The sequence below is a fragment of the Neoarius graeffei genome, chromosome 24 (assembly GCF_027579695.1).
Source record: "Neoarius graeffei isolate fNeoGra1 chromosome 24, fNeoGra1.pri, whole genome shotgun sequence".
In the NCBI taxonomy this organism is placed as follows: Eukaryota; Metazoa; Chordata; class Actinopteri; order Siluriformes; family Ariidae; genus Neoarius; species Neoarius graeffei.
In genome coordinates this window covers 16,168,237-16,183,469 of record NC_083592.1, presented here as the reverse complement: position 1 = coordinate 16,183,469, position 15,233 = coordinate 16,168,237, and the positions used below count along the sequence as shown (strand labels likewise).

The 15,233-nt window shown below is 42.2% G+C and overlaps 1 protein-coding gene across 2 annotated transcripts in view; it reads left to right on the top strand.

Annotated features, from left to right (window-relative positions):
• Positions 1-15,233, top strand: part of smtnb (smoothelin b) — an 84,144-nt gene that overhangs the window by 36,202 nt on the left and 32,709 nt on the right. For both annotated transcript variants that reach the window (XM_060906791.1, XM_060906790.1), the window contains exons 6-9: positions 2,828-2,912; positions 10,097-10,476; positions 12,672-12,720; positions 13,509-14,021. In XM_060906791.1, coding sequence (XP_060762774.1) covers positions 2,828-2,912; positions 10,097-10,476; positions 12,672-12,720; positions 13,509-14,021 — 1,027 coding nt within the window. The remainder of the gene's footprint in view (positions 1-2,827; positions 2,913-10,096; positions 10,477-12,671; positions 12,721-13,508; positions 14,022-15,233) is intronic.

Below are 15,233 nucleotides of genomic sequence, written 5' to 3'. Positions count from 1 at the left end.
GTTTACCTGTAAGAGGAGGAGACTGAGAGGCCAAACGAAACAGTGGAGAGGAACGGGGGGGTGTCGAAGGCTGAGGAGGAGGAGTGTTGATGTGGGAGTAGCTGAAATACAGTGGTAGAGCACAACTCATTCTGTGCATTGCACATGTTGGGATTGGGAGGAGAAGGCAGTAGCTCCTGGATAGGAAGGTAAATATTACTTTGTTATTGCTGTGCAGTTTGTTAGTAACTGTTTCTGTTTTTTTTTTTTTTGTGTGTGTGTTTAATGTTTTAAATGCAGCTTTTCTGAGTCTCAGCTTGGTGAGGTGAATTAATTTTTTTTTTTTTTCCCCTGCTTTGGAATTGAGAGCATCGGGAAGGGTTCGAGTGTTAAGGTGGTTAGGAATGAATTCATATTTTATATCGGTGTGTACTGACTTGATTCTCTAGTCCGACACACAGCACATACCAGACGTACAGCATCGACCCACTCTGAGGAAATGAGTCAGGAGTAGCAGCCTGTTGGGTGTGAAATATCATTCATGTGATTTGCGTATGTGGAGGAGGGAGGGATTTTAATCCTAAAGGCTTCAGTGTAGTACATTTGGTGTTTTTGTGGTTACAATTTGAAAACCACATTTGGGTTTTAACTATGGGACAGTATGTGTGGAAACCACACACGCAGGACATTAGAGAGAGGTTTTTCTTGTCTTGGCTGAAAGGTCTGTAATTATACTGTACTATAGAGTTCTGTTGATGTATTTCCTTTGCTCCTAATGCCCTCCACTTTTTTTTTTCTTTCCTCCCAGTTTCTCAGTGCATCTGCTTTACTTGAGTTAAACATTTTCGCAAGGTGAATCTGCGAGTTTGAGTAAAGGCCCACAGCCTTACACATGTAAGGCTTTCTGTGAAATTGTTTTTAATGCACGAATAGTTGGAGTTTTGTGTCATTTCCCCTTCGCCTGAGTAAACTCGCCCCGTGCACGCGCGCACATCTGCATATTGGACTGATGTAAGCAGTTAGTCATGACAGACGAGCGCTTGCTTGTTGCCCCACAGCAGCAGCCCTTAAGTTATACCAGGCGACACTCAGGTTTGCAGGAGCAGACAAGTTTCTCATGCTGTGAAAACTCTAATCTGATCTGGGTGATTATCCCTCTCCAACACACCTACACGCACTCTGATGTCCTGTGATTCACCTGTTCTCGTTGATGATTATTCCAGTCAATCCGTCGTACTTTCAGTAAGGACAGGAGTTAAAGCAACACCTTCTCTTTCAAATCCTCACACTGGAGCTTGTTGCTGTGTTCAGGCAGAACGAAGTAGGAGTTATGTGTTTGGATGAATTATTAATTTGGTTATCTTGACAATTTAGAAAGCTTTAGCACACTGTTTGTAGAACGAACCTAATTCTTTTCTAAGTCTTCTCAATTTCAAACAGGACAGTGCTTGCTTTTTATAGGAAAATAATCAATGACAGGATGTGACTTCCTGTTACTGCCGTTGATTAGTTTCCTATAACGGCATGTCCTGAAGTGGTGGGTTTTTTCCTTTTTTTTTTTTTTTTTTTTTTTTTTTTTAAATTCTGCTTATAACACAGCAGTTTGCCAATAATTACTTTATTTTAATGAATTTATCCATGAACCTGAATGAAATGTCTCTGTGAATGAACTGTTACTATAGAAATAATGTATTCAAATGAGCATTAAGCATAGATTCATCTGTAAAGCAGATCTTCTGGTCTCTTAGTAGTTATTTTCGCCCATTGTAGATAAGTGTGTGTGAGTGAGAGAGGGACAGAAAGTAACACTTTGTCCTCTGTATCTTATCTGATTTAATGGAATACTTGAACACTGATAGTCGAAGCATGTTCCAGCTCTTTAACATACTGTATGTTTATTGGGTGGCATGGTGGTGTAGTGGTTATCACGGTCGCCTCACAGCAAGAAGGCTCTAGGTTCGGGCCCAGCAGCTGACGGGGGGGCTTTCTGTGTGGGGTTTGCATGTCCCCCCCCCCCCACACACACACACACACACAGAGTCCAAAGATGTGGTTAGGTTAACATGGGGTGGCCTTGGGCTGAAGTGCCCTTGAGCAAGGCACCTAACCCCTCACCGCTCTCTGGGTGCTGTAGCATAGCTGCCCACTGCTCTAGGTATGTGTGTGGCTTCTTCGGTTACCTGCTTCATCACACTTCACTGTATGAACTGGGAGGAAAATTCGAATCAGTTTCAGATGCACTCTACATTAATTAAACGTATACACTATTTGTTCAGATGCACTAAAGTGTGTTCAGTGTGGTCTCTGCTTTTACAATGTGTTGGCCCTCATTCTGTAAACGGAGTCTTGGATTTCATGAATCTACTGTTTACACTTTGAATCGGTTCATTTCCTGATTTTTTTAATTAATTAATTTATTTATTTATTTGGGGCGGCACGGTGGTGTAGTGGTTAGCGCTGTCGCCTCACAGCAAGAAGGTCCTGGGTTCGAGCCCCGGGGCCGGCGAGGGCCTTTCTGTGTGGAGTTTGCATGTTCTCCCCGTGTCCACGTGGGTTTCCTCCGGGTGCTCCGGTTTCCCCCACAGTCCAAAGACATGCAGGTTAGGTTAACTGGTGACTCTAAATTGACCGTAGGTGTGAATGTGAGTGTGAATGGTTGTCTGTGTCTATGTGTCAGCCCTGTGATGACCTGGCGACTTGTCCAGGGTGTACCCCGCCTTTCGCCCGTAGTCAGCTGGGATAGGCTCCAGCTTGCCTGCTACCCTGTAGAAGGATAAAGCGGCTAGAGATAATGAGATGAGAATTTATTTATTTATTTATTTATTTATTTATTTTTGCTTGCTTCCAGGACACACCAAAGGAAATCGTGGACAAGTCTGAACGGATTGAGAAACTCCACAGAGAATCTCAGAGCAAAGACGCCCCTAGAACAGGTCAGTCAACCAACACACCATTAACGCTTTGCCCTTCTCCACGTTGGTGCCCTTGACTCTTTGACAGATTGAGTGGATGGAGTTAAGCAGCTTCCGTGTCACAGCTACTGTAGTCTCGTGACTTTCCTTCTTTTCCCCTCTTCCTGAATGAGAGACTGCTTCATAATCTTGTGGGCCATGTGATGGTCAGTGTTTGTATTGCATTTCCTGCAGCGTGGGCTGTAACATAACACGTAGCACCTCCTGTTTGTGCGGAGCGAATTTATTATGATGTATTTCTTTGCAGAAACATTTTGCGTGTTTAAACCCTGGAGGTTATGTACATTCTGATTGTCCTGGTGTTCATGTGGCTAGAGCTGCCGTTTGTTTAGAGGGTGTAGTCCTGCCTCGGTGGGAATGGCCACCTCTGTACGCTTAAGACATTCAACCAGTACTAGTCGTTAAATGACCATAAATAACTTTACGCTCCTTTACATCTCCTCTTCAGGTTTGTTTAAGATCCACTACCTTGCTGTTTCTTTTCACTCACTATATTTAGTGTGCAAGTGTGTGTTTGGGGAACATGTTTCCTCATGGCCCTGAGATGTGTGGTTCTGCTTGTCTATGCTTAGCTCCTTGAACCTGTAATTTCGCTCCCTTTTGGGGCTCTTCCCCCCCCCCCCCCCCCCCCCCCCCCCCACTCTCTCTCTCTCTCTCTCTCTCTCTCTCTCTCTCTGCTCCAAATGTGGCCTGGGACAGTTTGGGAAGTCACTGTTTTGTTGTTCGATGAGACACAAAGAAACAGGAAGTTTGGGGCGAGGACGGGGAGATGGGGCGATGTGGAGGTGAACACTAAATGCGTGTTTCACATGCATTCCTGTGGACTGAACAGAGCAGCTAAACAGAACAGTTCTCAGACATTGCCTAGACACTTCAACGATAGCTGGACATGTTTCAATGTTTGTTTCTTTTTAGACAGGAGTACGTGGGTAAACAACAATCCAACAATCTTAACATTTTAATCATAAGCATCTAATTACGGAGCAATGGATTTGTGCTCCCGTAGCACTCCCACTCGCCCAATTTTTTTAGGAGGAAATCCTTTCCAGATCATCACAATATAGGAATCTGGTAGGATGTTTACATTTCAGTGATCTTTAGCCGAAGCGTACGGCAAAAGCAACAGCAGAAAACAAACTCAAGCTTCCTTAAGTGGCCCAGTCAGAGTGATGAAATGAAGTGAAGTGGTTTATGCGCAGTAGCGTCCTCTCGGCTTTAGATAATGCATTTACTTATGTTAATGTAGGATGTTGAATCACTCTTAATGTGAAAGTCCGGTCATTTAAAAAAAAAAAGTATTAATCATGGCACCTTTCCAGATGTTCATTTTAATCAGTAAAAGTTGTACAGAACTCAAAGAAGCATAAAACTCCTCCAGTTGTTTGGCTCAGCACTCGTCCATTGCTATTGAAAACTTCCAAGTTCCTTCTGTTTCAAACTGTTCTTATAGCCACTTGGGGACCCCAGTGAACAGAAGTAAAGAATAGCAAAAATATCAAAACATGAGTTCGGCCATGCTTCACCTCATCTCATCTCATTATCTCTAGCCGCTTTATCCTGTTCTACAGGGTCGCAGGCAAGCTGGAGCCTATCCCAGCTGACTACGGGTGAAAGGCGGGGTACACCCTGGACAAGTCGCCAGGTCATCACAGGGCTAACACAGACAACCATTCACACCTACGGTCAATTTAGAGTCACCAGTTAACCTAACCTGCATGTCTTTGGACTGTGGGGGAAACCGGAGCACCCGGAGGAAACCCACGCGGACACGGGGAGAACATGCAAACTCTGCACGGAAAGGCCCTCGCCGGCCATGGGGCTCGAACCCAGACCTTCTTGCTGTGAGGTGACAGTGCTAACCACTACACCACTGTGCTGCCCCATGCTTCACCTATGGAGGATAATTAAGATGTGTAAAATCCAACCCTAACCTCACGGATGTGCCCTGATTTTAAAACATTGTTTAATATTCATGACCTGATATCAACGTAGGCTGTAGTGTGACGACACTGACTGTCTTGCCCAGACACCAAAGGCAGCCGAGCTGTCGTTCAGGCACAAGAAAGTCTGCGAGATCCCAGCTTCCGAGAACCGGAATCGTTGCTGGGAACTCTTCTTTTTATAATTCTAGGCAAAATCATAGTGTGCGGTTTGATGACCGAAGGATGATCCAGGACAGAATCTGTGAAATCTGACTTTGTAACCAGTGCGTGTTAGTTTTTCAACATCAGATCGGATTGTGTAAATCTTTGCCATGTGACCGGGGTATAACCTGACTGAGGCGACTCATTTGAGACTGACTTCCGCTCCAGTTTGGTCTCTCCATAATGCAGCAATTGTTTAAAACGGTGGCTTTGTTTATGCAAATGGCAAACAATGTGCTTGGGGTTTGGCAGCCTCTCAGTGGAACACATGTTTTCTAGACTTTTTTTTTTTTTAAATATAGTTTATCAATAATGTGCACATTTTTGCTGTGCACAAATACTTACCAAACATTTAAACAATGTTTTTATTTATTATTTACTTAGTGTTGCACTATAAATACATGACTCTATACTTTTTGTAAATTTTTTTGAAAAAATGATTCCACTACATCATTCCATTTCTGTTCCTGCAGCCGTCCCAGTAACATTTTTTTTGTTGAGAACATGGGTTATGCTGTTTCCAGGGTACGACGAGGATGGTGTTGGGTATCGTGTACATGATTGTGAAGATGAGTTGGACTATGGGTTAGTGAGGAGGAGGAAGAGGGATTGAAACATGCAGGGAGTGTGAGACATGAAGGTGTTTTTTGAGGGAACTTCAGATAACTTGTAAATTCCTCCCTCGAATAAAATATAACCGTCTTTCAGTGAGATGGATGGACTTGGTTTGGTTTTGAAAGAAAAAGTCTGAGTCTCAAATTCTCTTTAACAAGGATGCAGTGTGTTCTGGGAAAACCATTCCGATGTCAAATTACCCACAGAGGAGGATTTCTGCAGAACAGATAAATGCAGCTTGATGGCGAAGTGTCCCATTCTCACATGCGTTGATCCAGTTTGCAGTTTGATTGCAGCTGTCCAAATGTCTGCCATGATCCTACAGAAAGGGTTAGTGTGTAGACAATGGCGGACCAGCTTTAATGGAAAAAGAGGACGTATTATACCTGTTTTCCACAAGTTGACACGGTTCCCTGAGGTCTTAATGAGATATCAGTGACATGATTTGATCAAAATGCCACAAGGATAAAACCCCATGGGTTAAACAGCCCTGTTCAGAATGGCTAATTTGCATGCTTGTTCCTTTAAATGATGAGCCATTGCTCACGCTGCCCCCTTTTTTTGCCAGTTAATCAGGTAGCACTTTCCTCATTAGCTGGTGGTGGGTGGAAATACTCAGATGGGGGGGGGGGGGGGGGATAACTTTTAATATTCTAATGAGCTGCTCTTGTGACAAAGTGGAGACAAATCTGAACAGCCGGTTGAAGGTCGTGTTACAAAAACTGACTGACTGGGTGTCTGATTTCAGAACTGGAGGGTTGGTCGGCTTCAGATACCCGAATGTACAGCACTGTGCAAAAGTCTTGGGCACGTGTAAAGAAATGCTGTCGACCCAAAATGGCTTAAAAATTATAACGTTTCAACATTTTTATATATCTCATCTCATTATCTCTAGCTGCTTTATCCTATACAGGGTCGCAGGCAAGCTGGAGCCTATCCCAGCTGACTACGGGCGAAAGGCGGGGTTCACCCTGGACAAGTCGCCAGGTCATCACAGGGCTGACACATAGACACAGACAACCATTCACACTCACATTCACACCTACGGTCAATTTAGTCACCAGTTAACCTAACCTGCATGTCTTTGGACTGTGGGGGGGAAACCGGAGCACCCGGAGGAAACCCACACGGACACGGGGAGAACATGCAAACTCCGCACAGAAAGGCCCTCGCCGGCCACGGGGCTCGAACCCGGACCTTCTTGCTGTGAGGCGACAGCGCTAACCACTACACCACCATGCCGCCCTCATTATGTATGTGTGTATATGTATATATATATGTATGTATATATATATATATATATATATATATATATATATATATATATATATATATACAAAACTAATAAACAGTAATCAGGAATCCATAATAAATGAAACACCAGTCAATATTTGGTGAGAGATGACCCTTTGATTTAAAAAAATAGTAGTCTCAGGTACGAGTGCAGTTTTCTAAGGAAACGAGCTGTAGGTTTTACTGAGCATCTTGCGGAACCAGCTGCAGTTCTTCTGGACACTTTGACTGTCACACTCGCTTCTTAATTTGGCTCCAAAACCCAGTAGCCTTCATTTGTTCGTTTTTTTTTTTTTAATCTGAAAAGTGCCCTCATGTAATATGCTGCTCAGATACAAACTTTGTTTTGTTTTTTCTGTAACATTTTTGTGCTGGGAAAAGAACGTTTGGCACTCAATGTTTTTGTACTGACTCGATAATGTAGAAGTCATAAAAGAGAAATCTAAAAGTTTGTATTGGGGGAGGGGGGTGCCTAAGACTTTTGTACAGTACTGTATGTATGCACTGAAAGTAAGTATTTCATGAGCGATGACTGATGTGAATGATGCCGATAGTCAAAGTGAGAACTCGTTTCCTGTTGAAAACCTTTCATTCTTTAATGATATTTTTACTATTTATACCCCCACTCCGAGGGGGGTGGGTGTATACTGGTTTACCTCCGTCCGTCTGATACACCTTTTTTTTTCCTCTCTCCTCTCTTTTCTGAGCAACCACAAATCATAGCTGCTTGGCACCAAACTTCATCTTGGGGTTCTATACTGTGTATACCGTTTTCAGGTCTGTCGCACATCGACTTCCTGTTTACCGACTGAACACATTTATGAAACGCACAGCGTGGATTTTTACAAAATTTTCGTAACACTTTTCTCAGCAACTACAAATCACAACTGCTTGATATTTGGTACTGAGCTTCAGCTTGGGGTTCGATACTGCATATATCGTTTTCAGGTCTGTCGCACATTGACTTCCTGTTTACCGACTGAATGTATTTACGAAACTTCTAGCATGGATTTTGACGCTATTTCAAAATGACCGTTTACAAGGATGCTATTTGAAATCCCTGGGGAGAGACACTGCTCTCTACTTCCTTGTTTCAGGGTTAGTTAATTATTTGTTGAAGTCAACATTCATAATAAGTGTCCTATTCCTTCGATTGCTTGCGTTCTGTTATAAGCGAGAGTAGGGGGATACGTAAGTGAGCAGTAACTCACGGTTGATCTTGTTTCCATAAGCAGTGGAATTAAATGAAATGCAGTTTACTTTTGGAGCTATGCAGATTTTACTGGTAGGGTACTTCACTTCTGGGTGAGACGTGTACAAAAGCAAAACGCATTTCATGAAAGTCTGTGGTTTTCCGAATTATATATATTAGTAGTAGAAAATGTGGAGGGTTTTCCCAGGTTGTTGCACACATGTAATTAAATGTTTTAGTAGGTCTGTTTCTATTGTTCTCCAGAGTTGCTATATGGGAGCTTACCCCAAATACCAGCTACAAACACACCCCATCTTTTTTTTTTTTTTTTTTTTATAAAGTTTTAAAATGCAAGCTGCCATTTTTCCTTGAGCAGATCCTGACATGTGCAGTAGCAGGTTGACATGATTTGTGAATGTTGTCCTCAAAATGTTATTTTAAAAGCTTTTGCACGCTGCAGCTCTGACCAACAACATAAATCTCCACATGGAGTCAGCAGCGTTGAAAAGCACATTTGGATGCGTCTGCACAAACACCTGGAAGATCACTGCGCCCAGACGCGGTAATAAAGCGAGCAAGTTCTGTGCTGCGCTCCTGCTGCGATCTGAGAAGCAGTGAGCGGTGGAGACCAAACTGCAGATGTGAAAAGCATCAGGGTCGAGTTCTCTCCTTGAGACGACGGGGATCTGCTCAGACGGTTTATTATCTTAAAGGAGCTTAGTGTCTGTGCGCCGTAACATCAGGGCCATGTGACTTCTCCAGCTGTCTGAAACGATCGTATCGGTGATGAGTACCTTTTATGGCCTGTATATTGATTCTGCAGTAATATTTTGTGTGTGCTGCTAACTGACTCTCAAATCATTGAACTGATGAGTCCACCCTTCACATCCTGTGCTTGGATTCCCATTTCCTGTGTTCCAGCTGTGCGCCCATTAACGTCTACAGGGACAGGAAATGTGTTTATCTCCCCCCCCAATTTATTTATTTTTTAAAAATATATTAAACATTCTCAGACTTGGGTCTCATTTACTTCCTATGTGGGCCTGTGTGTGCTAACTTGGTCTGCAAAAATGCTTTCAAATGCCAAACCATGGAAACCCCTGCGTTCCTGGTTTGCATTTAAGCCGTGTTTTTTGCCCTGGTTTCAGACTGTGCATTAAGGCTGTGGCCGTATGTGCTCTGACCGCACCACACTTTTTTTTTTTTTTTTTTTTTTTTTTTTGTGAGCAGGATAGGAGGAAGCCTTTCTTGCCCTTTACCACCCACTTTAGTATCCATCTGAGACTGGATCAGGCAGTTCCCAACTGCCCCATGAGTCAGAGGAACGTGTGAGCGAATTCACAATGTGATATTCCAATTAAAGAGCATCTTTAAAACCTTGGAAACCTTTTTTTTTTTTTAAATGGTTGCCTACAAAAAGAACAGAGAAGCTTACGAAGCACAGTCTATGCCCAAACACATGTTTGTGCTTTTCTTGCTTTCTGATGTATTATGTGCAAATTGGAGTGTTACCTTATAAACTTGGATGGCTGGAGTGTGATGTGGTGTAAACACATGTGAAAGTGCTAGAAGCTGCAGTCGAGTTCAAAATGCAGTAGACTGATGGAATATCGGCACCAAACTGATTACGTGTGTGTGAGAAACCGTGCTATACCATATGTGGTGATTTCCTGATGTATTAAATCTATAGAAGACTCTGATTAAAGGAAAGATGCATTCATATCGACAGCTTAGCAGTTTATGATCCTCATTCATTCAGATGTGTTTTTTTTTTTAATATATATTATTATTTTTTAATTTTTATTTATTTACTACAATCGACTGAACTAATATCCATCTTGAGCGCTGGCCACAATGATTTGCAGAAGAGTTCCTACACATTTTCTTTTCTGTGTTTTTAGGCTGTAAGTCTGACATGGTGTTGGTGTTGGACCCGCTCCAGGAGAAGGTGTCTTGCCCTCTGACTGCCCGCTCTGAGCTTGACTCTCCTTCCTCTGATGTCTTTCCTCGGTATCGGACCCACTCCAATTCCAGCGCCTCAGCGCGCACTCACGGTTCCTACAACTGCTCCAGAGTGTGCGCTTCTACTACTTCGGATCAAGTGGACGAGACCCCCAGTGGATCCTCACTAAGCACTGATCCAGAGGTTGATGCTCATGAGAAGATTGAGCAGTGTGCTACAAACACCACCACCGAAGACACACTCGATGGGGCTGTGCACTCCATACAGAGACGACGTGCCATCAGAAAGCCGTCCGAAGACGTCACATTGAAGCAGAAGGTAACACATGGTGGTTCATGAGACTCAGTAAATTTACAAGTCATGCCATGGTGGTTCCACTAGGGGGTGTTATTCAGCTGCATGGGGTTTTCGTCTGCATTTGCAGTGCTCTCATCTGCCGCACATGGACGCTGTGTCCTGGTTTTCATAACAGCCTTGTTTAGGCAACTACCATAAACTTTATTGGAATGAGACACAGCGTTATAGGTGGTCAGTTACCATGCTATGTAAACACATTAGCCTCCAGTTTTCCTTTCTCCAACCTCCCCACTGTTAAATGCCTCCTACAGCAGTGGATAGAAAAGTCAATGTCAAGGATACCAGAGGAAAATACCATGCATCCAAAGCAGAGCTTAATCAAGGCTATATGTGGAGTTTTCATAGATGCTTAATGCTTTTAAAGGTGCAATTGGTTCTATCAGTTTAAAGATAAATTACACAACCACAGGAATGACTTGTTGACTCCTTGACCCCACTTCTGATCCATTCCCTTGTACCTGTAATAAAACTCACATCAGTGTCTGTAGAGGCTGGTGGACTTCATCCGCGTTAACTCGCCTCGTTCTTCAGGATCAGGACGCTTTTAGGCAGTCAAGATGAAGGAGGTATTGAAGGGCCCGATGGGGAGAGTCTGTACCATTTATTAAAATCCAACCATGATGTCCTGCATGGGTTTTTTTTAAATGCTTTTGCTCAGGTATATGATCTAATAAAACCCCAGTTCCCAAAAATGTGGAACACTGTATAAAACATAAATAAAAACAGAATGTGAAGATTTGCAAATCATGGAAACCCTATATTTTGTTGAAAATGATACATCATGTCAAATGCTGAAACTGATTGTTTTTTGAAAAAAATATGCAAATTTTGAATTGGATGTCAGGAACACGTTTCAGAAAAGTTGGGACGGGGCAACAAAAGACTGAAAATGGTGAGTAATGCTAAAAGGGGAAAAAAGCCTAATTTGGTTAATTGGCAACAGGTCAGTAACATGATTTGGGTCTAAAAAGAGCATCCCAGAAAGACGGAGTGTCTCAGAAGTAAAGATGAGGATGGGTTCGCCGCTCTGTGAAAGACTGCGTGAGCAAACAGTGCAACAATTTTTAAGAATAATGTTTCCTCAATGTAAAATTGCAAAGAATTTCAGGATCACATCATTTCTGGTACATAATCTCATTAAAAGATTCAGAGAATCTGGAGAAATCTCTGTATGCAAGAGACAAGGCTGAAAACTGACATTGGATGCCTGTGATCTTCAGGCCCTCAGGTGGCACTGCATTAAAAGCAGACACGTGTCTGTAGTGGAAATCACTGTATGAGCTTAGGAACGTTTCAGAAAGCCATCGTCTGTGAAAACAGTTCATTACTGCATCTACAAATGCAAGTTAAAACCAGATATAAACAATATCCAGGATCGCTGGGCCTGAGTTGTTTTATGGACTGAGGTGAAGTGGAAGATTGTCCCGCGGTCTGACGGATCAAAAGTAGAAATTCTTTTTAGAACTCATGGACACCACGTCTTCCAGGCTAAAGAGGAGAGGGACCATCTGGCTCATCAGTGCACAGTTCAAAAGCCAGCATCTGTGATGGTATGAGGGTGCATTAGTGCACATGACATGGGTAGCTTGTACATCTGGGAAGGCATCATTTAATGTGGAATGATGGACACGTTTTAGAGCAATATGCTGCCATCTAGACAAAATCTTTTTCAGGGAAGGCCTTCTTTATTTCAGCAAGACAGCGCCAAACCGCTTTCTGCACATATGAAAACTGCATGGCTTCGTAGTAAACCTGCCCTTGTCCCAACTTTTCCGAAATGTGTTGCTGCTGATGATAAATTCAAAATTAGCATTTATTCCCCCCCCCCCAAAAAAAAATCTCGGTTTCAACATTTGGTTTGTTGTCTTTGTACCATTTTTCAACGAAATATAGGGTTTCCATGATTTTGCAAATTATTGCATTCTGTTTTTATTTACAATTTACACAGCATCCCAACGTTTTTCCAATTGGGGTTGTAAATCTGCATCGATCGTCTAGATTGTGTTCTCCAGGTATTTCCAGATTAAATATCGTTGTAAAAGCAATAAAACAAATAACCACCTCAGGTTTCTACACATCTTCATACATTGCATTTGATTTGATATTTGTTTCTGTGTTTAACATTTTATCATACTGAGTGCTGTTTTTCTCTCTAGGACACATCCAGCACGAATAAGCCACTGTTTCCTGTTCGAAATGATGCAGGTAATTTTGAATATTTATACAGAAAATCACTGGAGGCAAACTTTAAATGGTTAACATTTTGCAAACTGGACACTTCTGCTAAAGTGTTTTTTAAAAATTTAATATTGACACTTTTTTTTTTTTTTTAGTTATTTTGGTTTCTATGCTGCTGATAATGGAATGTAAGTGTACCTAGTTTACACTAGTCTCATAGTTTTATGATTTAAGGAGGAGGACAGAAGGGGGGGGAGAAAAAACAAAAAAAACCAAGGTGTTCCCTTCCCCGTCTTTACAGTATCAAGACGCCTTGCCCTCCCCCGCTGTCTGATGGCTGCATCCCAAATCTCTGACTTGTGTTCATGACCGAATAGGGCAATCACAGCATGCATGTGCTGAGCGACCCAGTTCATTACAAGTTGTTTGTTTTTGGGTTTTTCCTCTTTTTTTTTTTTTTAACCGCCTTTTATTTCCTAATGACTTTAGAGACAGATTCTAGATCACCTTCAATAGGAAGGTTAAAAGGATTTGGGACACACCCAGAGACCTGGCCATCCTTCATCATCTTTTGCATATCCTTTGTTTGTTTGCTCGGTCTGCTCAACATCTGTCGTTGTATTTAAAAAAAAAAATCAAACAAACCTTGCTTTTCTGCTCCATGTTTGACCTCCATGTTTATTTATTTTTTTAATCATTTTTTTTTCTTTCTGCTCTTTGATTACTGTGTGGTGACTGTGACAGAAAAGAATGCCCTTTGTATTACCCTTCCCACACTTTTTTTTTTTTTTTTTTTAAACCCCACCCCTTTTCAGCATTCACAAACACAACGCTGTCCTATCCGTCGTTCAGCCGAGCGGGTTCAGTCCGTGACCGGGTGCGCAAGTTTACAGAACCTGCAGCAGTTTCCACTGAGAAAAGGAGCGAGCCGAGAAGCCTCCACAGAGCAATCGACTCTGCGAACACAGTTGGTGTGTCACTGCCTGCTCCAGATCACTCTCAGGACATCACTCCATCCTTTCCTTCTTTCTCCCCGTGCACCTCTTCAGACGGAGGGGTAAACCCCGACCAATCACAGTGCGCAGTGGGCGGTCCGCAGAGTACTACTGAAAATGTCAGGCGTGCTTCTTGTAGCTCAGAAGAGACTGAGACTCCCAGAGGAACAGCATCTTCAGACACACAGGAAGTCCAGGGAGATCTTCAGTCCAACATGAAGGCCTTCCTGACTATCGAGATCAAAGATGGAAGAACCTCAGCTACTCAGGCGTCATCATCGGCGTCCGGAGCGATGCCACGTATCCTCGCTGGCTCTGCTGCACAGAGAGCAGGTAAGATTATCATGTTAGAGTGCAGGCTTTCTACATTATGCTTGGAGCCTCGAACCTCACAACCTTGAATAGAAGATTCTTTAAAGCCACAGTCCACATCCTCGTCCATTCCTGATCGCTGTGTGCTGCTAGAAAAAAAGTTTCTCTGTCAGTTTATTTATTCAACTTGTAAAACTAGTTCCTGGTGATGAGCAGAATACATGCTTGCTTGGTTGATGTGTGTGGTGCAGCAGGCGGTGAGCAGCCAACACTAGTTTATATATCAAATATGTGAAGCAATTGAAGCCCTCTTTCTCAAAAGCCTGCTATCTAACGATCTCGCATCGTGTGATTTTTAAATAAACGAGTAGCCAGGACATGTACTCTGTCTGTCCCAGGCGTCCACACAAGCTGCTATTATATTCTTTGCTCTTGCTTTATAGTACATTTTTGCATTATAATTAAAGGGGAACTGAAGTCATTTTTAAACTTGCTTTATTTCTTAATTAACGTGTTATTCAATTACGTTTTAGTAACCTTTATATCGTGACTCGTATTGGCAACTAATCGCAATTAAGTATTATACTTATCGTCCTATTCGGTTTTTAGCCATGTTGAATTTAGTTCGTTTGGTCCACGGCGGGCGTCACTTATCTGCGTGATCTTCGTGAGACTTTGAAACGTGAAGTGTCAGCCAGGTGTCAGTGCCACCTTTTTGAAAACTCTTTTCCAAACGAAGTATTGCACAAAAGAGGTTAAATGACTATTACTGCCTATTTTTTTTTCAAACTTTCCTGATTGCTATCAAAACAAACAAAACTTCCGTCTTGATTACGTAAGCATTCGAAAGAGGGCGCGCGTGTCTTTTGACAACGTTGGCAGATGTTGGTCACCTTTGATTTCCACTGTGCTTTGACGTATGGACTGATATATATATATATATATATATATATATATATATATATATATATATATATATATATATATATATATATATATATATAAAACAGCATATTTCAGACACTCATAACTTGCTATAGCAGTGACAAAATGGCTATCAAAAACGCATTCCTATATCTAATAAAATGAAAGAAATAGAATTTTGATGATAAATTGCCTTGAGGTCTCCTTTAATATTCAGCGCAGGAATGATGTGCTCATACCAAAACCTATCCTTAGAAACGAGAATCATTTTAATCCTGGAAGTGACAGACGCTCTTAATTTTGAATATA